Below are 27,915 nucleotides of genomic sequence, written 5' to 3' on the forward strand. Positions count from 1 at the left end.
GAGCTACACTCAACACCAGAAATGGCTGCACTCCAGCCCACTTCTTGGTGTGGCTGGAGAACTTTCAATGAACTAACAATTCAGGGTTGCTTTCACTCATTTTCCCGAGATGAAGCCGGATGGAGAAGGAAGAAGTCAAGTCCGTAGTGTTTTCCTTACTTGTAAAAACATTTTTAAAATGGAGAAACATGCCAAGGGCTTTCCGGGTGCAAACTTCTTGAAGGCTGAGCCTCGGGGCTTCTGTTCTACCGTCCATCAAATAGACAAGGATACCCAAGTGCCGAGTGGGAAAGAGACATACCCAGGCTTACCTAGCAAGCTGGAGGCGAGGAAATGTCAAAGCAGGGGGCCCCAGAGTTCTAAGCCACAGCATACTTCCAAGTTCTCCCAAAGACCTTAAGGACTAGCGAAAGCCAGCTCTTTGACAGGGACCCACTGTGGCAGGCCACTGCATAAGGCATATATGTATCTGGCAGAAAAAAAAAAAACCTCAAAGACCAGATGAGCCAAAAGACAAGAAAGGTGGGGGGGTAGAGAACATAAGCTCACCCACAAGGGCTCACTCATCACCAGCATTTTTGCTGTAACTTTGCAGTGTTTTATTTTGTACATATTATGAATATTTATAGCCAGAGTGGTTTATTGGACACTGTGCCAGGAACGATGCTGAGCCATTTAAATGGTCCCTGAACAATTCGTTTATGTTATCCTCTGCATATTACAGGTGAGGGAGCCGGGGTTCCAATGACCCACCTGAGGCTATATACCTCTGAGGTGAACCCAGGCTGCCTGCTGCAGAGCCCTGAGGAGTGGGAGTGTGGGTGTGGATGTTGGGGGGGGGCGGTGTCTTCTGTGTCACCAGTGTTTCAGGAGGATGTGGGCATGTCTGCTGCTGCTCTTCGGTGCTCTCCACCCTGCACTCAGAGCTTGGTGTGGCCGCTGCATAGTGAACTCTGTCCTATAGTCCTGCTCATGAATACTCCAGAAATTTAAAAAGAATTAATTTATTTTGTGGTGTGTCTCTGTGTGTGCGCATGCGTTCGCACGCGCCATAACAGGAGAGTGGGGGGTCAGAGAACAGTTTACAGGAGTCTGTTCTCTCCTTCCACCCTACCCTATGGGTCCCGGGGATTTCCCTGAGGTCTTTAGGCTTGGCAGATGCCTCTAGCCAGTGAGTCATCTTGCTGACCCCCAGGTGATACTTTCAGGTCTATCCACTGATCTCTGTAGTCTAAACTCCATAGCTGTGCCATCCGTTTGCCTTTTAAAAAAGTTCGTGCAGTTAGTTTGTTGCCAACAAGCTCTCTTCTATTACATCACTCTCTCTCTCTCTCTCTTTTTTTTTTTTTTTTTTTTTTTTTTTAACCATGAGGTTGGCAATCACTAAGTTGCTCAGGCAGGCCTTGAACTTGCAGTCCTCCTCAGTCCTCCCAGTAGCTTCAGTTCCAGGCTTGCACCACTTGACCCAGCTAGTCAATCTGCCCTATCTTCCACCCTGGCAGGGAGTAACCAACAACAATGCTCCATGAGCTCCTGTTGCCAGTGGCTTCCTGGAAACAGCCCTAGGAATTAAGTGTCTGTGTGTCCATCCCAGCCCCTCTCCATGGAAGCCGAGAGGGAAAATGGCTATTAGGTTGCCATTAGAAGTCGAACTCTCAGAGTTCTGTGGGGTTAGGGATTTATTCATGCCGGCCCTGGGACGAACAAAAGCAAGCTGGCTCTTACCCTGCTCACCATGACAGCGGCACCCTCCCCCACCCCAGCCCCTTTGAGCCCTTGTGTAGAACTCTTCCCAGCCTGAGCCTTGAGCCAGCTCACAATCCACCCTGAGGCAGGACAGACTCTTGCCCTGGTGCTCACTCTTGTCTCTGTCTCCTCAGGTGGCAGCGTAGACAGTGTCTTGTCCCAGATCGCTGCTCAGAGGAAAAAGGCAGCTGGATTGTCTGAGCAGAAGCCTAGCCAGCGGTCCAGTCCCGTGGGGCCAGCGCCAGGTTCCAGCCCGCCTGAGCTTCCAGCCTCCCTTGTGGCCAGTGGTGGTGGCTCTTCCAGTGGAACTTCCAGCACCAAGGTGCTTGTTCTCCTGTGACCCACATGTGGAACTGGGGTGTGGGGCTGGAGGGAGCCTCGGGGGTACTACAGTCGTGGCCTCTCCTAAGCTTCCTGCAGAGGTCTGAATCTGCCCCCTGCAGGCCTGTGTTCACCTCTCCTCTTCTTCAGTGGGGATAGGGCTGAGCCTTGCACACACTGTTCACTGTTGAGAGCAGAGGGTCAACAGGGTGGGCACAGCCTGCTGCACTAACCCTCAACTCACTGAGCTACATCCCAGCTCTTAGGTTCGCGTCTCAGCAGAAGTGTGAGAAATGTCTGTTTCTGCCCAGCTGTTACTGGCTCTACAACTTTCCCTTATCCCAAATCTCTCTCAGCAAATCCTCAACATTTAAGTTCCTTTTATAATTTGGTCCCGGAAGTTTCTCCCTAACACATGAACTTATTTCTGTTATGTTCAGAATTATGTATGTGAAGGACCTGTATAATTATGTTTATTTTAGAGTTCAACTATAGACCAAAAAGTTCCTCCTGATATTTTGATGCATTTTCTTTATCAGACACAGAAAGTTATGTAACTAGTGTATTTCATTTCGCATTTTCTACTTGGCTATTCACAGCTACACATCAAAATAAGTCTACTAGCTGAGGGCTTTTGGGATAGTTTTCTCCTTTGTTGTCTAAATGTTTTCTTCTGTCCTGATGGTTTTATTAACAGTGTTAGATATCACTTAGCTTTCTATCGTTGCTGTTGGAAATAGCCATGTAAGCTGTTAACTGTTACCTAACGTAGCCATATCTGTCAACTCTAACAACATATAAGTATGATCTGATGAAAAGAAATCAGCTGTCATAAGCTGTACCCCAGGAGCAGTCATCGGGAGAACGACCCAGTTCCAAGTGTCCTGGCGCCTGGTGTAGTAACGACTCTCTGCCCTGCCCTCCTGCCCTTGGCTCCCAGGGTGAGGGCTGGGGAGTCTGTTTCAACCAGGACTCTTAGAGACCATTGCTCCAATCGGAGGACACAGACACGGTCTCCTGTTGGTAGTGAGGAGGAAGTGCTTTCCAGTGGCTCCCTTAGGAAGAGGAGACTTAGGCTTCAAACTGGAGCCCCTAGATCCGGACTCTGTACTTTCAAGCAGGAGGCTCGCTGCCTGGTGAGGTAGGCATGGGACTGGCATCTGGCTGGTTCCCTGATCATGGCCAGGGTGAGAGGAAGTCTGCTCCTCCTCCACTATAAAGCTAAGAGTCATGCTTGGAGCATCCATGAGCAGTCACAGCTGAATCTGGACCTTGGTCCTGACCCGTTATTAGATGTTTTCTTGTTTTTTGTTTTGTTTTAACTTTCCAGTCACTTGAGGGTTTTCTAGGAATCTTCCTGTTTCTGATGCATAGCTCGGCTCTGCTGCACTTCTGCTCCCCTCCTGTAAGCGTGTCTTATGCCTTGGAGTGTGATCTGTCTTGGTGAGAGTCCCATAGCCACTTGCTGTCTCTGTGAATGTCCCTGGTGTGGTTGGCTGGTAGGTAGCGTGGTTCATGTGCTCTGTATCCTGATTCCCCGACTCCATCAGTTCCCCAGAGGAGTGGTAACATCTGTAATTACAACAGGGGGCCAGTTATTCTCTTTTTAGATCTATCGTTTTCTGCCTCACTTACTTTAAAGTTCTACACACATTTATTTGGGACTGTTTTCTTTTTTGTTTGTTTTTGAGGCAGAAACTCACTCTGTAGACTAGACTGACCTCAAACCACGCGCTTCCCTGTTGGGGAACTAGGATGGTGTTACACACTAGGATGCTGTCACACCGAGGGTGCTCACAGCTGACAACCTATACCATGGGGGAAGAAAAAGCAAGAGTAGAAAGGAAAAAATCAAACTCCTGTCCTTAGGCAGTGTGCCTGACCACATATGAAACTATAAGGAATCTGTGCAGGTGCCCAGGGCTAATAAACTAGTTTAGCAAGCTCAGAATAGGAGGCCAAGACTGGGCTGCAGTCCACAGAATACAAGAGTACTGCAGTTCATAGAATAAAGGGGTAATATATGAGGTCAGTTGCATTTCTTTATACTAACAGTAAACAATTAGAATATTATAAAAAAAACCCTCTATTTTGTGTGTATGAGCTTTTTGTGTGCATGTGTGTATCTGTACCATGTGTGTTCACAGGTGCCCACAGACATCAGAAAAGGATTTGGATGTCCTGGAATTGGAGCTACCAGTGGGTCTGAGCTGCCATGTGGGTACTGGGAACTGAACCTGGGTCCTCTGTGCAAGAGCAACAGGTGCTCTTAACCACCGAGCCATCTCTCCAGCCCCAACAATTAGACTTTTTAATTTGACATTTTATAAGTATCATTTACATAAGATTATATGAAAATGAGATGTGTTTAAATTTAGTGAAATGTGTTGAAAACTGTGGAGCACTGGTAAATCTAAGGGGCTCATGAGAAGATGGGAGGCTCAGTAGTGTTTAGGTACAGACCTACCCCTCCTGGCACCCAAGCCCAGGCTTCCTGGTCTTGTTGCTGCTCTGCATCTCTCAGTCCCAGCAAGATGTACTGTTGAGTAGGTACCACTGTGTTCCAAGATACAGCATCCATTCTCATCCTCTCCAGCTACCAGTGATGGCTTCAATTTTTGTTTAATGCCCTGCACAGAAACTGGACCCCAGCAAACGGCCCCCATCTGGAACGTCTGCTGCCTCTAAAAGCACGTCCCCTACCCTCACGCCCTCGCCCTCTCCCAAAGGCCAAGCTGCGGAATCCTCCGTGTCCTCCTCGTCCTCCCATCGGCAGTCCAAGAGCAGTGGGGGCTCCAGCAGCGGCACCATCACAGACGAGGGTGAGTCCCCAGAGGTCCACACCTGTTCCTCCACCGCAGTGACCTCGCAGCACAGAACCATGCGGTACCAGCCAAGATCTTACATCTCTTCCCTCCCCCGGTTGTTAGTGCACTCAACGGGATTTGAGTATAGGCTGTTGTGCTGACATGCACAGACACCTGTAGAAGGCCCTTCCAAACCCGATTGCTCCATCTCTCTCTGCACTAGACAAGTCAGTATCCTACAGCTACTAGTGGGTGGGGGAAGCTCTATTCAAACCAGCTTAAGAAAAATACATTAATTGGTTCATCTGATGGAGATGTTTGGAGCAACCTTCAGGTGAGTGTGGACCCAGGGGCTTTGGGAATGCTTTCTCCAGATCTCGGTAGACCTCAGTGGGCAACTTCAAGCTTTTTTCATCTTCACCACCCAGCTAAAGGAACAGTAAATACTCTATCAGTGGGTCCAAGCAAAACTCCAGGGGTTCAGGTCACAGAGACCTCCCCACCTGTGAATTCTCAGCACACAGACACCACACTGATAGTCCCTGCTGAGTGAGTGAAGAAGGAACCCATTCTCCATGACCTTCTTTGAACTCACTACCTCAGGACCTTTGCACCTGCTGCTCATGCTCCCTGGATGCTGCCCAATGCTCTGCCCTCAAATATCTGCATAGCTTGTTCCTTCATTTATTGTCAGATGTCTCTGTTCCCCCTCTGTCAAACAGCATCTTGTTCCTTGTCATTCATCCACCCTGTTCTCCCTTCCTGCCTTGGCTGTCAGCCTGTGAGTCCTCTGTTTGATGTCTCTAGTCCCTCCTGAGCACGTTCTTGATTTCTTCTAGTCCCAGACACTGCTCTGGGTCCTCTTCTTGCCCGACCTTGTCTGGTGCCCACCTTCATACCCTGATCTAAGTCCTTCTGGCTCTGCTACCCCTGCTCTGGGAAGGTCATGGGCTCCATGCACATGAGCCTCCTCCCCCAACTCATCTGCCACACCTGCCTACTCTGGTGCCATTCTCACATCAGCTGAGGACTCTGGCCTCAGCCGCGCCATTGAATGCATGCTCTGCACTGGCAGTTTTCATTCCCAGTAGCTAGAACTCCCCGCATCTGCTGCTGCTTACAGCCCTGGGACCATCAGCTTAGGACACCCTGGTTTCCACAGACTGATCTTGGCTTTCTAGAGAGCTAGGGCCTGGAGGGTATAGCTGAGCATACCTAATAGCCACAGTCACCTGGGGTACAACCCCAAGATATCTTAAGCTAGGGTTTCTTAGGGGCTCATACTAATATCCTAGAGAAGTGCAAGACCCATTCCTGCTGTGTGTTTTCAGACTCCAAAATGCATTTGTGTGTGTGTTTAATCCCTATCTCTTTTTCACAAAGACGAGCTGACTGGAATACTTAAGAAGTTGTCCCTAGAGAAGTACCAGCCCATCTTTGAGGAGCAAGAGGTAAGGGTGTTATTCTTGGGTGTCAACTAAGACTTACCATTAAAACAAAGACTTTGCACGAGTGGTTCCCTCCTGTCCGTCTGCGACTATTGCATCTGAGTCCTTCCCAGTGGCACGGAGCCTGAGTTTGCCTTTGGGATGAAAGTCTGTAACCAGACACTTTGCTGAATTGAAAACAAGTTTGTTGTATGGGCTTCGCACAAGCCACATGTGAATCAGAGTTTGAGAAGTGTCTAAAAACAGTGTCAAGGGTCATCTGAGTGCGTACCTACAAGCACGCCAAAACCACATTTCAAATGGGTGAGGTGACTCATGTCTGTCATCACAGCACTCAGATCACTAAGGCAGGAGGATTGCTACAAGTCCCAGATCATCCTGGATTAAAGAGTGAGAGTATGGGGGGGGGGATATGAAAGAGAGAGAAAGAGAGAGGGGGAAGGGGCCTAGAGAGAGACGTTGAGGCTGAATTCAGAGTGACTGCCACTGGGTATAGGCTTCCAAACAGGGAATGAAAATGCCCTAAAGCTGGGGTGTAGTTCAGGTGTAGACTGCTCACCTAGCATCCCGAAGTCCTAGCTTCATCTCCCAGCACCACACCTACCAGGGGTGGTTGTGCACCCAACCCCAGCCTCCAGGAAGTGGAAGCAGGAAGTTCAAGGTCAGCCTGGGATACTTGAGACCATTTCCCTGGAAGGATGGCCTGATGCCAGGTGTGCTAATCCAGATGCATACTTTAAGCGCAGCTGTATTTGGTGAACTGTAGAGCAGGTGGGTTATACAACAATCAAATTTTAAAGTTCACCGTATTTGCCCAATAAAAACCCCTGCAGGCCGCCAGCCGTGGGCTGTGGTCACTGGTGTAGGAGTCTGCTGCAGCTTGGCACATGACAGCTGTCTTGAGTACTGTCACTCATGATCCCCACCAAACCTGAGACACGGGGAGAGCTCCAGACACAGATGTGTGTGCAGCCTTCTTCCTCGGTTTTCCTCCTGTCCTGTCCTGTCTGTCTCCTTGGCCTTTGAGACTCCCACCGAGGTTTCCTCGTTTCCAAGAGCCGTCTCCTGATTTCCGGCTGCCGCCTGCTCTGCTTTGCCGTGTCTATAGACTGTCTCAGAATGTACCTCGCTTCTGATTCATGAGGTGTGTGACCCTCTCCCAGCCACCACACCCACACTCTGTGTGCAGGGTCCGGGGCACAGGACTGGGTTTGTTGGGTATGGGAGCATGTTCCTGGCCCCTGGGTTTCAGGCTGCTGCTGTCCCATATGTGGGGTGGTGGGATGTCTTTACCTGGGCCACTTTGACCGTCTCTTAGCCCCAATTTCCTGGAGCAGAAGTCTGTTAGCTTTTCTCCTATAGCAGGGCCATCTCTTCAGCACCCAGGCAGGCCGGGAAGGCGGGCAGCTTGTCACCTACACAGACAAGGGGCACATGGCTCTGCTGGTAACTCTGCCTCAGTCCCCCATGGCCCTTCTCTCGTCTCCTGCCCCTGCTTATCTCTCACTCTGTCCTTCCCCAGTGCACCTCTCTTGTCCTGTGGAGGGGAGGGTGTGCTGACTGCGCCCATGCAGCCTGTTTGCTGTGCAGGGTCCGGTATCGCTGCATACGGCCACATGGGGATTCCTTGGCTAGTGGCAGAACGTCAAGTCCTTCAGATCCCTGTCCCCAAGATGTCCCAGTCTTCCCACAGTGCCTCTGTTAGAAAGCCAAGGGCTAGGGCTGTGAGCAGTTAGCCGTCTTTAAGAGTCAGATTGGACCTGGAAGTAGTGAGTAATAACGGGTTCATAGAGATAAGGCTCAGCAGCCCCTCCTGGGGCACATGTGCAGTAGGGGGGTGTCCCACAGAGAGTCCCTTCTCCCCCCAGGTGGACATGGAAGCCTTCCTCACTCTCACCGATGGCGACCTGCAGGAGCTGGGTATTAAGACGGATGGTTCCCGGCAGCAGATCCTGGCTGCCATCTCCGAGTTGAATGCAGGCAAGGTACTGTGTTCTAGCTTCCTACCCGCCTTGTTCAAATGCTGAAGACCACCAGGATCGCCATGATGGTCCCTCTGTGTCTCCTCTGGCGGGTGACAGAGGCGGCCTACTTGCACACTTCTCATGACTAAGAGCCCACCACCTCCCCATGCAGCCTGTTCCCTCTGCAGATGCCTCTCCCGCAATTTACGTACATATTTCCTTATGTGGTTTCAACCATGAGGGATGGGTATTATGTCTGACAGCCCTGGGATCAGACTGGCTGTGGGTGGGATCTCAGGACACGGCGTTCCTTCCGTCCTGTCCCCAGTATCAGGACTAGCGCTGTTGCATGCACTAAGGTTCCTACAGAGCCTCCTGGCTGCCCTGCAGCATCCCATGGTGGTACCCTACCTGCTGAGCTACTATCCTTGCACCACTTACGGATGAGGAAACCAAGGCCTGGAGAGGCGGAGAGGCAAATGGAACAGCCGGGATTTGAACCCGGGCTATTGGGTTTTAGTTCATGTTTAATCTGTATGTGTCTGTTGCTGCTTCTCACCTGGACACTGGGGGAGGGGAGCTCTCCTAGGGCTGACAAAACAGATACCTCCGCCTTCCCCCACATCAAAATTGGGGGTTAGGGCTTTGTTGTGAGGATCCCATTGCATTCCTAAAGTTGTGCAAGTGAGAAACTTTCCCCATGAGCCAGGTGGGACCCCCTAGTCATACCTCAGCTAGAGACAGGACCCCTGCGCTAGGGTCTCACTTCAGCAGCCGTCACTGTGGGCGCTGGGAGCTTCTGACTCGGTCTGACTCTGCCCGGTGATGAGGTAGTCGTTTCCCTCCAGAGAGGTTGGAGTTTTCCAAGTGTGCACTGAGCCTCGGCCGCAGTCAGCTGATGAACAGCCACAGATCTAATAGGACCTCTGTGTGTGCTTCTGTTCTGTCCACAGGGCCGTGAGAGGCAGATTCTACAGGAAACCATTCACAACTTCCACTCTTCCTTTGAGAGCAGCGCCAGCAACACCAGGGCCCCCGGCAACAGTCCCTGTACGTGAGCCTCTTTGCTGTGACCATCAGTGTGAGCGCCCTGAGCATCAACATCCCTGCACACAGCCGGGGCCCAAGCTACTGCCCCAAACTGCTGCTTTACATATTGGCCCTTTCACTGGCCCCTCCACCAGAACAGCTCAGGTGATACTTGTCCTATAGGTAGAGAGACTGAGGACTCCTGTGTGTAGAGACTGAGTCTCTCCCAATATTCCATTAGTGTGCTCCTGGTTGGTAGTGGGGTTCATACAGTGACTCGGGGACCCCTACTACCCCTGGTGACTTACCATCATCAGGAGTTTTAAAGTGTTTGCTTCTAACAGACAGAAAGAATGGAAGTGACAGACCCAGCTTCTTCCTAAATCCTTTTGCTCATGCTTCATTGGCCCTCAGTCATCACATGGCTCTACCTGGGTGCAAAGTAGGCTGGGAAATGTAGTTCCTGCAGTGACTTCAGCAACACTAACCACAGATAGGGGAGAGAGGTGGAAGGTAAGCCCTGCCTGCTACATCTTGCTGTAAAACCTCCTCCTGTAGCTGGGGATGAGGCTTAGTTGGTAGAGTGCTTGTCTAGCGTGAAGACCCAGGTTCAATCCCCAGCACAACATAAATGATGCGGTGCTGTGAGCTTATAATCTTAGCACTCATGGAGGTGAAGGCAGCAAGATCAGAAGTTCGAAGTATTCATTGGCTGTGTAGTGAGTTTTTGGCCAGCCTTGGATACATGCAACCATTTGCTACAGAACAACAACTTCTAACTCATTCCCGGTCATCCAGTCCTGGCCTTTCTTAGTGTCCCTACATATGCACATGGTTCTGCGCTGTGTACATCACTACGATATCTCTTCACTGCAGCTGCTGCACAGAAGCAACAAATGTCAGGTTACAGTATGCTTTCCTCTGCTGGAAAGCCTGGAGACCCATTATGTGGGTACCTCCTCCTTTGTGGCCTTTGTCTTCCCTACCTACAGGGTAGAGGGCTGGGGAAATGAGGCTCTGGGCCCATGATGCCCTCCAGAGCCAGGTACGACTTTCTGCACATAGCCGGAGACTGAGGCACTGTCTCAGGCTTTGGGGCTTCAATCCCAGCACTTGGGAGGCAGAGGCAGACATATCTCTGTGAGTTCAAGGCCAGCCTGGTCTATAGAACAAGTTCCAGAGCAGGCAGGACTATACAGAGAAATCCTGTCTCGAAAATCTGAGAGAGGGAGGGAGGGAGTGAGGGAGAGAGAGAGAGAGAGGACTCAGATGACTGTGAAGTAGAAACTTTGGGGTTTCTTTTCTACCTTATTAATGCTGTGACCCTCAAGGGTGAGATGGCTTTTCAAATCCACTCTATTTTATACTGGGTGCTGAGCATAAGAGAGAAGCTGGAGATGTCTGGAGAATCTTGATGGGAAAACTGAGCAGGGGGTCCCAGTCTCAGGAACAGCAGGAAAGAGTAGGCTCTGTGCTGTGGACTTGGGGTCAGGGCCAGGGCCAGCCACATAGCTGGCCAGGGATGTGGTAAGAGAGGCCTGTGCACCTCAAGCATTTGGTCCGCAGGAGGCGCCTCGCAGACAGCGGTTCTTCTATGAACTGTGTTGGGTCATCTCTTACGTGTCCCTCCATACTGGCTGTTAGAGGCCTTGGCCACCACATTGCCCAGAGCCTCATGTTTTCCTCTGATGGCCCCGTGGATCCAGTAAGTGTCTTGTTCCTCACATCCCTGCTCACTAAAACTGTTAGTAGATAGGAAGGCTTCTGTCTGCTAACTACCCTCAAAAGCCGTGGTTCTCAACCTTCCGAGTGTGCCTCTTTAATACAGAGCCATAAAATTATTTCTGTTGCTACTTCACAACTGTGATTTTCTACTGTTATAAACTGTAATAATGTAAATCTTTTTAGAGATAGAGGTTTGGCAAAGGGGCTGCGACCCACAGGTTGGGAACCACTGCTTTATGCAGACATGCTCACTAAGTTCCTGTTATGTGCTCAAGCTTCTTGGCATGGTCATCTGTCCTCCGCACTGATTAATGTCACACTGTACATGAGGAAGCAGACCCAGGAGGCAGAAAGCAGCCCTGAAGTAGCAGTGCTGAGTGTGTCAGAGCGGGTGGCCAACATGTCCAGGCCCTCCCTGTCCTGTCCACCTCTAGAGTTAGATGCAGTAGTGCTACTTGTCACGGGTGACCAGTGTCCTCAGAGGTGACCCCTGGCAGAGGTTCAAATCCCCAGCGTTGAGTCTGAGGCTGTGGGTGTGCTGCCTGCTGTTACCCCATCTTGCATGCCTACATGATCAGCACGGGTCTCAGGTGGGCACCTGTGACAGGTGCGCTAGAGCTGGCTTCTATAGGACAGGCCTCACGCACCTCACCTGACGGCTGGACAGCGGGGTTGGTGTGAGACAGACAGGCTCTGGGCGATGCCATTTTTACCCTTACTGCACTCAGATGGTTCTGAGCCCCTTCCTCCCATGCAGCATGCTGATTGGCAAGAGTCCTGGCATCCTTTCTGAGCCTTCACCATCTCTTCTGGGGACCCTTCTCTGCTCATGGTTGTTCCTAGCCCTCCAAATGACTTCCAGTAATTCCCAGAATGCACTCTGTGGAACACTAGTCCCACGAGATGATAGGTTTTGACGGGAGGGTTTGTGGAAGTTGGGTCAGGTTCTCTATCAGGAAGGTTTGGCAAACACTAGTCAAAGCCAAAGGCATGAGATTGCCCTTGCAGTGAGGCACCTCCATACCTTCATTGTGCTGGGTCGCTTCATGGGCCACAGAGCTGGTGCCATTTCTCATGGTGGCTTTTAAGGTGTTCTTGCGAGACCAGGGTCCCTTGAACACCTGAGAAAGCCCTGATTCATCTGGAATAGTGACAGTCTGAGCCAGGCCGGAGTCCTCAGGAATCACCACCTCTGTTCTTAGTAGCCCTGCAGGAGTGGCCTGCTTGACTGTAGGACATCAGGGTAAGGGAGTTCCTTGACTCAGCTGGCAGGAACCCTGCTCAGTGGGCTTCTTGTCCACTGCACAGTGGGAGGCGTTCTGCCCAGCATCCTGCTAAAATGTTCTGGCCACCTCATTCTAACCCACACTATTCCAAGAAGGCCGGCAGAATTTGTAAGAACAAAGTTTCCTTTTTTATCCTTTCGTTCTTGGGACATTGATTGAGCATCTGCCCCAAACCAGACCCATTTGGCTCTGAGAACACAGAAAGACTCACTATGGCCCCTGACCAGCCAGCCAGTGGGAGCCATGTCGGGATGTATGATAACGTATGTGGTGAGCCAAGCACTCAGTCATTAGTGAGATCTCCGGCTCCACCTGGGTGGTCCTTAGGGCAGGTGTGGACATGGCACAGTTGGGGATGGGGGGATGGTAAGTGGCAGCAGGTACCCTCATTGTATTATGTCCAGGGAATATGTCTGCTATGTCACCGTCACCTGACATCCCTTTTTGAAGTGAGCAGAAGCACTAGAAAGAAACCGCGCATGGAGCGGGCCCAGCCCTAGCTTAGCCACTGTTCCCTAAGCAATGCACAGGATGCTGCTTTATCTCCAAGCCTCAGTTTTCCTTTTGACATTACCAGGGAACAGCTGTCCCAAGGTGCCAAAATCAGATGGAAACCAGAAAGCCCCCTTTGCCCTGGAGCTGTATAGATGGTAGGAATCTCAAAAATGGTTGCATGTTTTAAATCTGTTCCTTCTCCTTCTCCCTCTTTCTTCCATCTGTCCATCTATGACAATATAAGCCATGGCCGGATGGATAAAGCCAGAAGAAGCAGTGTCTAGCAAGAGGTAGCTGCAGCTGTGCAAGAGGGAGCTGTGGTTGTGATGGCTCTGCTGGCATCAGAGCCCTGGGATATTGAGGGCTGAGCAGGGAATTGCCGCCCTTCTCTTGCCTGGATTATTTCTTCACTGGAACTCACAGCAAGTGGACAGAAGACTGGCTGATGCAGTATGCAAGGGCCAGGGATGCCCCTCTCTTGCTAATGCTTTGGAGAGGCTAAGTTGGAGGCCACATGGCTGCAGATGTAAACCCTAATCTCTACATGCAAGTAGGTGCTACCCTTCAAGGCCTGGGACCCTTCCAGGAAAGATGCTGCACACAGATGAAGCCCTGCAGAAGGTGTGGTGCAGTACCCCACTCTGGCAGTCCTTGTTCATTTTAAGCAATCACCTGTTCAACATGTGAGGACATGTAATGCTGTCCCTAATGAAGCTGGGGCCAAATTCTGCAGGCTGCCATGGAGAGACAGCCGAGACACTTGGGAGTGTCACACTTTCCAGTTGCTTCCAGCGGGTCGGCCAGGCTCCGCCTGCTCTTGGGGCGCTGCAGGAGCAGACTTGGACACACATGTGGTTGCAGCCCAATGGGAGCACACATGGACAGTGGGCTGAAGGTGCAGGAGGGAGCTGTGGATGAAGAGCCACACACGAGAGCACCAAGCCCACTTCTCTGACTTCAGTTCCTCCAGGGCACCTCAGAGCGGGGTCCTGCTTCCCACGAGAGCCCCCCCCCCAAGACCAATAGACACAGCCCCAGGCATCTTCATCAAGATACCCTGGTGGCAGGACTGGAGTGTGACTTTGTCCCAAGCCACACTAGGGTGTCTGCACCCAATGGTCAGAGATGGCGGTGCCATTTTGTTTCAGCCTGCAGTTCTCATTTTCTTCACTTCAGACATACATTATTTCCACATAAAGACTTGATTCTTAGAAAGACTTTTGCTTGCCAAACTGCATATATTAAAAATGGGAAATGTGTCTCCTGTCTCTGTGCTCTTCAGGGCACAGCATGCAGCGGGGGTCCCTCCTATGCCCCTGTAACATGCTGCAGGGTGTTTCTGTGTCCCACCTTACCCCATCTCCACAGTAACCCTTTGAGGCAGCTGGAACCTTTAATTCCTGTCAGTTTGGGGACTATTGACACACCGATAGTAACCGGCTTTGTGAAGGTCAAACCCAGCTAATGAGGGACACTCGTTTGAATGCAGGTCTCACCTCTGAGTCCATCTTCCTGCTGTCTGGCTGCCTGTCAGCAATGAGTAACCCAGCCAGCAACCAAACAAATGATACTTTGTCATTTCCTCCTTGAAGTTTGTTTACAGTGGGGAGGGGGTACAAAGTGCTATAAATAGCTTGGAAAGCTCTCCTTGTTTCTGTGAAGAACTGTGCCTCAGCCACCTGGAGCACAGGCAAACAGAAGGTGGTGTCTAGGTGTGTGGAGACGGGGGAGCCTATGGACAGGCCAATTCCCCATGAGGAAGAACACTCAGAGACCAGCGCTGCCAGGAGGGAGATTCCCCCAGAGGGGCACAGAGGTGCCCTGTGTGCTGAGCTAGCTAGAGGGGAATTCAGACTAGTGAAGAATGGACTGGCAGGTGTCAGTAGCAGGTAGAAGTGACAGGAATGGGTGCCCAATCGCTCCAATAACCATGAAAAAGTAGGAAGCAGGAGAGAGTCTTCAATAAGTAAAACAGAATGTCCACCTAGCCCGGCTGGGGTGAAGCTCAGCGGTAGAGTGTTTGCCTCTACGTTTGCAAGACCCTGGTATGGAGCCCAGAACCGGAAGGTGTAAGTACAGAGTATATCTAACCCAGAAGTTCCTCAGCGTATTTCCAAAGGCATTGGAAATCATGTTCCAATGTGACCTCACCTTCACAGGTGCATGGAGGTGGCAGTGCCCGGGTCTTGGTTTCTTCTGTTGCTGCCGACAAATGTGTATTGAGGAGGAAAGGTTCCATTTGGCTCGCTGTTCCACGTTACAGTCCACCATGGCAAGGGAGTCCTGAGGCTGGAGCTTGAGAGAGGTGGTCGCGTCTGTAGTCAGCAGAGCCAGGGACGCGTGCCCAGTTCTCCTTTTCATTGTCCAAGGCCAAACTCATTAAACAGTGCCACCCACATTCAGCGTGTGGAACACGATTATTAAAAACTCAGAGACATGCCGGGCAATGGTGACGCACGCCTTTAATCCTAGCACTTGGGAGGCAGAGGCAGGCGGATCTCTGTGAGTTCGAGACCAGCCTGGTCTACAGAGCGAGTTCCAGGACAGGCTCCAAAGCCACAGAGAAACCCTGTCTCCAAAAACAAAAACTCAGAGACAAATGCTGGGGTTCAACCCGAAGGTAAGAAAAGCAAAGCAGCCAGCCACTGCTCTTAGCTCTGCCTCAGTCTGAAAATGATGACCCTGCCTCCGGGAAACCTCAGGGTGTGACTGAGACTGAGAGCTCTTCTCTAGCTCTGGAATTAAGGGCGTGCACCACTACCGTAGCCTGGTTTCTATGGCAAGCTAGTGTGGCTACTGGGATTAAAGGTGTGTGTCACCACTGCCTGGTTTGTAAGGTTGATCAGCTATTTTACTCTCTGATCTTTAGGCAAGCTTTATTTGTTAAAATACAAATGAAATACCACTACAAGCTTAGATCTTCCCACCTCAGGAACCTAAGAAAATGCCTCTCAAGTGTGCCCACAGCCCAACCTAATCTATAGGCAGTCCTTCCCCGAGACAGGTGATTGTAGATTCTGTCAAGTTGGCAGTAACCATGACACCAGGTGTCCACCAATGTATGTGGTCTGCCTATAGGAAGGAATGTTACTCATTTGGCACATGCCTTGACTAGGATGAACCTGAGACTGGCCCTAAGGGAAAACACAGACAGGAGACCACAGTGTCAGATCCACAGAGATGGAAAGGATGTCGGTGGTGGGTCAGGCTGGAGTGCGAGCAGAGGGGGTTTTCCTTAGGGGCTGTATATGCACAGTGGTGTGGCTCTGCTGTTGCATTCTAGACCTGGGCGGTGCCGGGTGAGCTCTGCTTGCAGCTTCAGTTACCAGACATAGGAGACGGGAGGGGAGGCTGTGGGGTGCTCATGGCCTGTTATCCAGTGGCCTTCCACCCTTTGAGTCGGTCTTGTTCGCCTCTGCTCTGTCGTCTGAGAGATCAGTACCTGATCTGGGGACACTGGGCCTAGATATACTGAGACTCCAGGCCAGTGTCCCCGAAGCCCAGCACAGCAAATGCTTCAGAATGTGCTAATAAACTCCCTTCCAAAGGTGAGACTGTCCCCTGGGGTAGAGTCACCACACTCTGCACCCTCTCGTTTTTCCAGTTCTCAGCTAATTGCGGCTCATTCAGCAGAGCAATTGTCTCTGCTCATCAGCAGATGGATGTGGGGCTCAGAGCTTGTCACATGCGTGGTCACCCACTCCTTCAGGATCTGCTCAGCCATTGTTCAGCCACTGAGGCCCCGCCTGAGAACTCAGTAGCCCCTTGCCACGCACCCCGCCCCAGTGTCTGCGCTCTGCACGCCGGCACCCAGTTGGTGAGCTTCGGACAAGGGGGCTGGAGGTTAAAATACACAGACAGCGACACGGGTCATCCTTGAATTCCCCAAGAATGCCCCCTTTATTGTGTTCAGGGGCAGATTATATAGAGATAGCCACGCCCCAGCCAAACCCACCAGAAACCACTCTCCTGCCATCAGGAACTCCTGAAGGTCTCGTGCTCAGAGCAGCTGTAGGCACTCAGATCAGGGAAAAACAAGTTGTTTACAAGAAATTCAGGATCTGGGGTCTCACTGCCCCCAACAGCCCCTCACATGCTTCTCATTCCCCTTGTTCCCCTCTTGCCACCCAGTCCCACTGTCCTGTCTACAAGTGTCCCAGTCCCACTGTCCTGTCTACAAGTGTCCACTCAAACGCTGGAGGCCAGTGTCTTGATTAGGGTCACTATTGTGATGAACACCATGACCAAAGAAACCTGGGGAGGAGAGGGTCTGTTTGGCTCACAACGTAGTCAGTCACTGAGGATGTCAGCAGGAACCTGGAGGTAGGAGCTGATGCAGGGGCCATGGAGGGGTATTGCTTACTGGTTTGTTCCTCAAGGCTTGCTTAGCCTGCTTTCTTGCTCATCAGCCCAGGGATGGCACCGTCAATCACTAATTAAGAAAATACCTTACAGGATCATCTGCTTACAACCCAGTCTTCTGGAGGCCTTTTCTTAACCGAGGTTTCCTCCTTTCAGATGACTATAGCTGTGTCAAGTTGACAAAAGGCCAGACTGCAGAGCCATTTACACTAGTGTGGTCTGCCTCCTGGCACCCACATAGAATAAGGGGGTTAGGGCCACGCAGCGTGGGGAACCAGTGGTAAGGGCCCACAGTTGGAGAGCTTTGCGAATGAACTACTGGGCAAGCTGACTTCACTTTGTCCTTAGGGATCGTGGGAACTGGGTAGCAAGCTCGTCCGCTGAGGCCCAAGCATTGTCAGGCACGGGGGAAGCCCCGGGAGCCAAGCCAAGTCCTTGCCTTGCTTGTCAGCCTCTAGAATAATGACTGTCCTGGCTCAAGGGGCAGGTGTGACGCTTAACTGGCAGCCTGAGGGCTTGTCACCAGGAAAGCACTCCTGGGCACCAGAGCTCCTGGTCATTTTTTTCTTCCTGTCTGTCGTGTAGGGGTCAAGCCATATGAACTGCTTGCTCATCAGCCACTTGGCACGGCCACATTGACCACCACAGAGTTGGGGACAGGCAAAAGAGCTGGTGATGGGATGCACCAGTCAGACTGATTGCAAGAATGAATGGAAAATATTTGTTAATTGGATAGCAATTAACTTAATGCACATAATTCAGTTTGCAAAACCGCAGTCATACAGAATACAGGGCAAAGAAAACTGGCAGGAAGAGCAACACCAGGTGCCGGCTGTCAGTTCCACTTCGATCCCCCTTCTGTAATGAGCTTACGTGTGTCCATTGGCATTCCTAAGGAAGGATGACTTTTAAAAAGTAATTTTTGTTTCTAAAGCTTTGGCCAAGTCATTATCAATAAGCATAATTTTGTCATGCAAGATATGGCCTGTTGACATCTTTCCATGCTCTATTGAATGTCCCAAGGTCAGGAACAATTACTGCCAAAACCCAATGGGGTCCCAGGATACGCAGGACCTAGGCAGCAGCCTCAGGAGCCCTTCTAACAATCTTATACCTGGAGGAATACTGTACGCCAGCTCCTGCCCACACTCCTCGAGCCCGAAGCTTCTGGAATTTTCTATAGATATGACCATGCCTCTCTGCACAATGAACCATTCAGAAAACTCACATAATGCTTCATTGGCGACAGTCCTGCACTTAAAGCAGGGTCTCCTCCCCAGGTCATTCATAAGCGAAACCCTGTATCCCTCAGGGATGTGCATTCTGAGAAGTTCTATGCTGCCCTTACCACATCAAGCAAGCATTGTATGCTGCTACCTCTCACAGACATGCCCAACCTGCGGCCTGCAAGCTGCGTGCATCGCATAGCTGTGTGGCCCAACACGTCTGTAGATGATAATGTCATGCTGCAGTGTCAAAATGTTGGACACCCCACGAGGTGTGGGGGAGGTCAGGCAGTGGTGGCGCATGCCTTTGATCCCAGCACTCGGTAGGCAGAGGCAGGTGGAGTTTGAAGCTGGCTTGGTCTACAGAGTGAGTTCCAGGACAGCCTCCAAAGCCACACAGAGAAACCCTGTCTTGAAAAACCACACACAAAAGAAGTTGGACACCTGTCAGACTTTCATGAATCGGCTTCCACAAGCAAAATAATCCACCCAGTGTCTTGTGGGTAATCAGGTTAATCTTAGATGTCCTTCAAATACAGTAGGCAGATACTGTGGCTATATATACAGTTATCCATATGTAATCTCCCACCCTTTCAGAGGCATCATTATTACCATTTTGCAGATAAAGTGAGGTTCAGAGAAGTTAACTTGGTAAAGATGCCGCATCTTGATTTCAGCCCAGCTTACAAAGGAAATTGACCCCTTAGGAACTGAGGAACCGTAAGCACAGCAGAGGGTGTGCTGGAGGATGCTCATCCCACCACGGGTCCAGAGATATCAGACCTGGCTGGAGTCCTGCTGACGGCAGCGAGGCTAAGTGGAGCCTGGGTTTCCCTGAGCAAAGCAGAGGGACAGCAGATGCTCCGTGACAGGGCTGCAGTGAGGAATGAGGTCATAAACAGAGCGTGGTGTCACTGTGAAGTGCAGTGCAACTCACTAGCTAACAGCTTTATTCTCCTGGGCCCCTGACTATGGTGGAAGAGGAAGAAGCTTGGAGAATGAGGAAGTTGCAGTAGGTGGAACTTCAGGGTTGCCATGGGAACCAAAACTCCCAGGCTGATCAAGGCAGGAAAAACCATCTGGCTTTAAACACCAAAAAAGCCTCCACTCACACCGGACTTCTTTTTGTAAACAGCAAAATTAACAGCATCCGTGGCTACCATGTCAGCCCAGAGCGGCAGAGCGGGCAGGAGATGGCTTGTCATTCACTTGCTGTCCATGGTCAGATCTAGACAGAACCCCTCAGGAGGTTCGTATTCACCAGCTGTCACATCCAGAGTCTAAGTCACTCAGTAACCCCGAGCTAAAATGGGAGAAAAACCTCCATCTCAACCCCAACCCTTTCCCAGGCTTTGCAACCCTGACACAAGAGTAAAAGTGGTACCCAGGGTCAGCAGTGAGGAGGACAAGGGTCTCAGCAAACCCAGTGCTGGAATAGTGTCGAGGAAGCAGGGGGTGGCACCCACCCGAGATCACACAGCAGGTCAATGACAAGACAAAGTCACATTTTCAATGACTTCACTCTGACTTTTCCTTACCACACCTGCCTTTGCTGTGGCCCCAGCCTTGCAATTTGCTCCTCGGGAAACACTAGGCTTGGGACTTCTCGGGCACCCCATGAGCTCTCCGCAGGCTCTCAGTCTACATCTCCCAGGGGTCCAGCAAGGGGAAAGCCAGTCCATCGCTGGTGTCTTTGTGACGTGCACCCACTAAAATGAACCAGGATGCAGTCTTTAAACAACAGGGCTGTGTCCTTAAAGGACTCAGAGTCTAGGGGAGCGTGCTCTTTTATGACAACACACAGGCTGAGCACTTATAGGGATGGTGACTTTTATCACAGGGACTGCCAGGAGAGAGTACACCTGGGAGTGTGGACTCGGTGGCTGGGTGTGCTGTGCAGCCTTGCTTGCCCTCTCTGAGCCTGCTTTCTACATCACAAGACAGTGCTGCAGAGTGTTTCAGGCACCTGCCTTCCAGTCTGAAGTGCTCGGATCTGAGAACCTGTTGCTCCTGGAATCACCTGATGCCTTGTTTACTCAGTGGCCCCAACCAGAGTTTAAAGGCGTCAGACCTGGGCTCTTCAGGCCCTCCCTGACTGGGCTCTATGTTTCCTGGGAGTGAGTCTTAGAGGAAAATGGCCTCTATGCTTTCTCAAACTAAGGGACAACCTGAGACCAGAATGCCCATGCGACTCTAGACCCTTTACACAAAAGGTAACTGTGGCTGAGCCCTTGACTGTTTGCCCAAAGTCACCCGCTACACACTCTGACCCCCAGCCTGTGCCTGAACACTTCTCCCCAGTGCCCTATGCAGCTTCATTACCGCGCTCAGGGAAGGCTCATTCTGCAACGACACCTTCCTCACTTGTCATAGGAAGTCATGACTCCTGGGGCTTTCGCTTACCAGCTCGGGAACAACAGGTCTTTCCAGCCTCTGCACCTGCTTGGAGCTATAGGAACTACCTCCCAGGAGGCTGCAAGCTTCAGCAGCCAGATGGGGGATCCCTGGGGCTGCCAGCGCTCTGAGCACTGCCTAAGCCATGGGGGAGGAGAGACCTGGAAATACCATGTGTGACTGCTGCTCATCTGGCTCCCAGGGCAAGAGAATGGTGGGGAGGATGGGGAGCAGCCCGAGAGAACACCAGGAAGACCAGGGAGAGGCGGCGAGCCCTCCAATCAAATGGCTCTGTGATTCAACTTAACCAAGAGAAAGAATGTTCACCCTGCCCAATAGTGACTACATTGTTTTGGAACCTCTAAATCTCAATAGCTTCGCCCATAAAGTGGGGAGAGTAAGTCCCTCCTGTTGTGGTGATGGGAGAATTAAGTGAGAAAAGGGGTCCCTGGTACATCCCACACAGCAGGTGCTTCACCATCTGTAAAGACCTAACGTGGGGGTGCCCTGGATGCCTGTAATCCTAGCCCTCAGGAGATGGAGGCAGGAGGCCCACCATTTGGAGGTCATCCTGGATTACACAGCTACACTCTGTCTCAGAACAAAAGTCTCCTTAACTAGGCAAGGTGAAGCAGGCCTGCAATCCTAGCAATTGGAAAGCTGAGGCAGGAGGATCACAAGTTCATAGCCAGCCTGGGCTACAACAGGTCAATCTTCAAGGGCTGGGGAGCCCTTCAGTTGCACCCACATCTAAGTGTCCTCAGGGAAGGCGCACACACTGCAGGTGAGGGGACAGGGCACCTTAAGCAGATGGGGTGCTGTATACAGATCCCCTCGGCTTTCTGTCACACTGGCATGTATCTGACCCCCATACTCGGATGGCCTCTACAGCTGTGAATTGGGTCACATTCTGAACCTTTCGACAGTTTGCAGGGCTGAAAATGAACTTGAGGTGTGCACATGCCCTTGAGACAGAACCCTGAGGGGGTGGGAGCGGATGTGCCCACTCAGTTTTCCTTCACTTTTCTTACGTTTCCCTGGAGAGGACCTGCTTTGGAAGCCAGCTGTGCTCCACATGTAATGCGTATCTTTCCCCCCAATTCAGCATTGCTATTTCCAGCTGTGGTGTTGCTGGTGATGACAGTGTTTAGTATGTGCTCTGGGAAATTGATGCTGCAGTAGACTGTCTTCGGTGAAGAGCCTTCATCCTGGGAAACAGGCAGAAATCATCCAGCTCCCAGAATGAAGGGTCCACCCAGGGCCGAGCAGGAAACCTAGAGGGACACAGTTCCTACTCCCCACAGTTCCCTGTGGTTTAGAGAATGCAATCCAGGGCACAGGGAGGACATGACCTGCCAGGTGGGAATTGGCTCATATTTTTGTTTTGTTGTTTACTGGGGTAGAATCTCATACTGTGTAGCCTAGGCTGATCAAACTCGTGATCCTCCTACCTCCGCCCTCAAGTCCCCAAATTCTGGGGTTACAGGTGAATGCTACCCATCTCAGGCTCCTTGAACAGGTACCAAAACCATCATGAAGCCCTGATAAAGTAGTAATAATGATAGATTGGGGGGCACGAGAGCCAAAGATGCAACGGGAGGATACAAAGTGAACGGCCCTGTCCACATTTGACAGGACCCAGAGGGGGAGCAGGTAGATACAAAGTGTTCAGAACCCAGGGAGCGTGCTTGTCCTAGTAGAGTGAGGTCCACAAGGGAAGGGAAGTCCAGCCTCAGGAGTAACAGAGGGAACGAACATTGTCTGTCTGTCCATTTCATACCAAAGGCTGGACAGGCAGACAGGCTCATTCCGAAGCAGATGTGGTTTGTAACAGCTGACGCGATCAGTTCTGCAAAACAGGCTGTTTTTTGTTTGTTTGGTTGGTTGGTTTTTTTGTTTTGTTTTGTGTGTGTGTGTTTTGAGGAAGTGTCTCCTGTGGTCCAGGTTGGCCTCAAACTCAACTGAGGGTGACCTTGAACTGTGTGTGTGTGTGTGCGCGCGCGCGCGCGTGCGTGTGCCTGTGTTTTGAGGAAGTGTCTCATGTGGTCCAGATTGGCCTCGACTGAGGGTGACCTTGAACTGTGTGTGTGTGTGTGTGTGTGCGTGCGTGTGTGCGTGTTTTGAGATAGTGTCTCATATGGTCCAAGTTGGCCTCATAGTCATCTGAGGGTGACCTTGAACTGTGTGTTTGTGCGTAAGTGTGCATGCCTGCGCACAAATGCGAGCACTTATAGATGAGTGTGGAGGCCAGAGGTCAGCCTCGGGTGTAAGCCCCAGGGACCTTTCTGTCCCTGCCTCCCAGCACTGGGAATACACGCACACACCGCCACGGCTGGAACTTTTCTATGGGCTCTTGGTGTCACGCTCAGGCCCACCTGTTTGCAAGCCCTTTACCAGCTAAGCTGTCTCTCCAGCCCTGCTTTAAGCTCTTGATCTTTTTGCCTTCACCCCCTGAGTGCTGGGATTACAGTTGTGTGCCTCTGGGACCATCTTGTGCAGTGCTGGGGAATGGACATGGGGCTCTGTGTAGCTTAGCCAGCACTCTGGTAACCGATCTACATTTTAACCCATGACTGGTATCTTTTAGCTAGGGCTATACCAGCCTGCGGTGCTGGCTGGAACTTCTGTTCTGAGGGGTTTCTTAATTCTTCCCCCTCTACACTGTGTCACAAAGGACTGGTTCCTGAAGGTCTCATTCCCAAGTGGCTTCAGCAGGATTTCTCCAGAGAAGTCACCAGTACTGCACTGGGCTCTCTTAGGGGCCATGGCTTTCTTAAGGGTGCAGCTGGGGCTGCCGTCTCACAAGAGAAGGCACTGTGGAGCTGCCAGAGGGCAGAAACAGCTGGTTCTCCTCCATGTGGGCATCAGGGTGTGTCCTCAGTGGCACCCGGGTCCCCTCCAAAGGGCACTCTGAAGCTATCAGTCATCAGTCCTGCTTTCTCAGTGACTTCTTGTCACTCTGCTCCCCAGCAGGGGACAGTAGTCACTTCTGCTCTTTACCGATGCTGGGGACAGCTCATCTTCCTCAAGAAGCGACTCAACCTTCCGTGCCTCCAGTCCCCAGTGTCCTATGCTCAGCCCTCTGTGGTAAACACTGTTTTCTGCTTAGACTGATTAATACCTGGGGCCTATCATCCCCAACCCTGGCCACAGAACCTCAGGGGAACTCCTGTGTGTTCCTAAGGACACAAAAGATGCTTGTATCCATGGAGAGCTGGAGGCAGCACAGACGCTTTTAAAAATAGTTTTATTATGATTTATTTTTATTTTATGTGTACTGGTATCTTGCCCACATATATGCCTATGTGAGAATGTTGGAACTGGAGTTACAGACAGTATGTATGTGAGCTGCCGGGTGGGTATTGAGAATTGAACCCAGGTCCTCTGGAAGAGCAGCTAGTGCTCTTAACCCCTGAGCCATCTCTCTAGCCCTCTATTTTTTAATTTTTTAAAAGCAGAGTCATACCAAGGCTGGCCTTGAATTTGCCAGGAATGACCTTCAACCTCTGGGCCCCTTGCTTCCGCCTCTCAAACACTGGGATTACAGGTGTGTTCCATCACAGCATTTTATGAGGAATTTGTGGACTCATGCAAGGCAGGCCCTCTCTCAACTGAGCTACACCCCCAGCTCGGGGATGGATACTCATGTAGCATGCCTTAGGCTCATTGGAGGAGTAGCCATGTTGGAGGGTGGGAGAAGAGTCAGATTTAAGAACAACAATGAGAGGGGGGGGGGGTAGGGACTTTGCAGAGAAGTGATGGTGAACACACCTCCAACAGCAGAGCTGGGAAGCCCCCTGTTGCAGAGAGTTAAACAAAAGCGCAGGACACTCTCAAAGGATGCATGGGAAGCAGTGGGGCCAGTAATATAGAAAGGAGCAGAGGGCCGGGCTGTAGTGGCTGTGGTGGTGGTGGTGGCGGTGGCAGCGCATGCCTTTAATCCCAGCACTCAGGAGGCAAAGGCAGGCAGATCTCAGTGAGTTTCAGGCCAGCCTGGTCTACAGAGTGAATTTCAGGACACACAGAGAAATGTTGTCTCAAAAAACAAGCAAAACTGAACAGAGGACAAGAAAAGGCATGCGCAGACCATAGCAGGAAGTAGAAGTGGCTGGAAAAGAAGCTCTTGTGACCTTATCAGGGGTTGTGGATTCTGTTCTGTGGGATTACAGTAAGGCCATCTCCCCTCAGATCTGATCTGTGCAGCTTCTCATAGTATACATAGAGAAACTGAGGTTCAAGGACTGGTCAAGGGCTCTTGGTTAGGGACTATTCTCTTTTCACTCCTCCCTGTGCTAGCCCTGGGGACACAGCCCTGCCCCTAAGGAGCCCTGCACATGGGAGGAGACAGACAGACCTGGGGTGTGGTGTGGTGTGTGTTGTTCTCCATTTGGAGGTTGGAGAGACGGCCAATGGCTAAGAGCATGTACTTAATCTTGTAGCTGAGACCGGCTAGAAAAAACTACTTGACTTCTCAAGTCCAGAATTACACTTCCGAATTTGTCTCTTGTCTCACATGTTTACAACAAAATTGTTAGATCTGAGATCCCATTTCCTGTTCTGAGGAGTGGGCACCTGAATGACTCCCAGGGTCATTGATGATCTAATGATAACTAAGTGAGGTGATGCGGGCAGAAGGTGAAGGTGAGGGAGCTCAAAGAGCTTACACATGCATGTGCACGCGCACAGACACAGACACACACACACACACACATGCACACACCCAGGTTTTCTAGAGGGTTCCTAACAACCTGCTTCAAGTTTTAAAGATGCTGATAGCACATTCTTTCTAAGATGCTGATAGCACATTCTTTTCTTTTGTTTCCATTAAAAGTTTAAATCTGGTGTCAAAATGATCAGAGCAAAGAGACAGAGAAAGAAACCAAATACAGAAGAACAATAATAAACAATAAAACCACAAGGTGGTGGGTTGGTTTTCTTTTAATCTCCCTACTCCCTGCCCCCGACCCGAGACAGGGTTTCTCTGTATAAGCTCTGACTGTTCTGGGACTCACTCTGTAGACCAGGCTGACCTGCCTCTGCCTTCTGAGTGCTGGGATAAAAGGTGTGTACTACCACACCAACTCTTTTAATCCTTTTATCTCTTTTGTTTTTGCTATTATTTTTGAATGAGCAAAGTCATTCTCTGAATACAAAGTGAAAACAAACGAGAGAGAAAGAACCAAAAATAATAACAAAATTGTCAAATACTATGGTCAGCTCTTCCTGTGTGCGAAAGCAACAATGCTCACACAATAGAGAAAGCTAGAAGGAAAAAAAAACCCAAAAACTGTTCCCACCCCTTCCTATTGTCCCCACCCCACTTCCCATTGGCCAGGAGCTTTATCTCCGCTATCTTCACATGGCCAATGATGGGATCCAGTCGTTGAATGAGAAGATGGAATTTAGAGAATTCCCAGAGGCCTCTAATTTGCCGAAAGATAACAAACATCTATGGAAGAATTAAGCACCTTCTTCAGTCTCAACAAAATAAAGATGTCAGGAAAAGAAATTCCCCAAGGGAAGTCCAGATGGCCACAATTGAACTTTACCAAGCTCTGCAGCCTGGCGATCCTGCAGTGTCCAAACATCCAGGAAAGCCAGGCAACAGCAAGCAACACCAGGCTCATTCTCCAGGGGGCTCACCCAGAACTGGGGACAAACTCCTATGGTAACTTTCAGTGCTGTGACAACCGGCTTCACATAAACTTAAAGAGAGGAAGTTATTTTTGCTCATAGTTTCTGAGGTTTCAGCCCCATAGTCTTTGGTTCTGTTTTTTTCTGGGACCTGGTGGCAGTGAAGACATGAGGGTGGCAGACTGGTCACCTAGTGAACAGGAAGCAGAGAACGAAGGAAATGTGACCAGGGACCAGGTATAAACTTCAGAGAACTCCACGCAGTAGCCCAATTCCTCTGATAGGCTCTTCCTCCTCAAGTTCCTATGACCCTCTAGAATAGTGCTACCAGGTGGAGACCAAGTATTCAGTGCATGAGTCTGGAGGGATGCATCTCATATTCAAAACAGCACACGTAAACTTACACCCTATGAAGCTGATTCAGGACACCCCAAGAAGTCAGGAACAAAGTTTCTTCCAAGCCAGCTGCGGATCATCACACATTGTGGGGGTCTTATGCAGGATGTTACAATACCAGTAAATCGTGTTTCTTTTTTGTTGTGTGTGGATGTGTGTGAGTGTGTGGTGTGTGTGTGCATAGTGTTGTGTAAGTGTGCACATGTGAGGTGCACCTGTATGTGGATGCCAGAGGTCCATGCCAGGCGTCTTCTACAATGGCTCTTCCCCTTATCCCTTGAGACAGATCTCTCGCTGAACCTGAAGCTCACCCATTCAGCTGTGTTGGCTGGCTCAACAGGATCTGCCTGTCTCGTGCCTCACCTCCGGCCTGGGGATTACAAATGTGTACAGCTGTGCCTGGCCCTCACGCTTGTGAGGCAGATGTTTTACTGGCTGAACCTTAGAATTCTGTGCAGGACATAAAATGCACTGTCCTGAGACCACTGGCCATTGATTCTGGAATCCCAAATCTTGTGAAAAGACAACAGGGCGTGGTCTAAATGGCTCAGTCTCTCCCAAGTTCACACTGAAGCTGACTTCTATAACAGTGGTGCTAAGATGTAGGATCTTCACACAGTGATGAAGCTGTAGGGGTGCCACCTTCAGAAATGAGATTTGTGCCCTTAGAAAAGGGGCTTGAGGGAAGCTTCTCTTGGACACAGGCCCTGAAGGCACCAGGTATGAAGACTGACCCTTCTTAGTCATCAGATGTGCTGTTTGGTGTGCTGATCTTGGATTTCACAGGCTGCAAAACTATGAGCAATGAATTTCTGTTTGTGAACTGCCCAGTCTAAAGTTTTTTTGTTTTTTTTTTTTTTTTTTTTTTTTTTTTTTTTGTTTTTTTTTTTTTTTACAGTAGCCTAAACTGACTAAAACGAGTAATGACCGGACTTCACTAAAATTCCCATGAAACTGGAATGGTTGGCATCTTAAGAAATGGACAAAAAGTAACTAAAATAAACTAAGGTCAGATGCCATCTTGCCTGTGCTTTGGCCTGTGTTAGAACACAGAGGCAGGGCAGGTGCAATAGGGAAAGGTA

At 50.5% G+C, this 27,915-nt stretch overlaps 1 protein-coding gene across 6 annotated transcripts in view; it reads left to right on the top strand.

Annotated features, from left to right (window-relative positions):
• Nucleotides 1-15,124, top strand: part of Anks6 (ankyrin repeat and sterile alpha motif domain containing 6) — a 33,919-nt gene extending 18,795 nt beyond the window's left edge. The window contains exons 11-17 of one of the 6 annotated variants that reach the window (XR_009058416.1): nt 1,881-2,068; nt 4,706-4,889; nt 6,258-6,325; nt 7,156-7,466; nt 7,685-7,768; nt 8,191-8,307; nt 9,240-9,260. Coding sequence is in view for 1 of the 6 variants with exons in the window: in XM_057790607.1 (XP_057646590.1) it covers nt 1,881-2,068; nt 4,706-4,889; nt 6,258-6,325; nt 8,191-8,307; nt 9,240-9,336; nt 13,066-13,115 (704 nt within the window). In the remaining 5 variants the exon portion in view is untranslated. Of the gene's footprint in view, nt 1-1,880; nt 2,069-4,705; nt 4,890-6,257; nt 6,326-7,155; nt 7,467-7,684; nt 7,769-8,190; nt 8,308-9,239; nt 9,337-13,065 lie in introns of those variants that run through there. The other 5 variants (XR_009058414.1, XR_009058415.1, XR_009058417.1 and 2 more) reach the window with 5 other exon arrangements.
• Nucleotides 15,125-27,915: the final 12,791 nt, after the last annotated feature.

The sequence above is a fragment of the Chionomys nivalis genome, chromosome 16 (genome assembly GCF_950005125.1).
Source record: "Chionomys nivalis chromosome 16, mChiNiv1.1, whole genome shotgun sequence".
Classification (NCBI taxonomy): Eukaryota; Metazoa; Chordata; class Mammalia; order Rodentia; family Cricetidae; genus Chionomys; species Chionomys nivalis.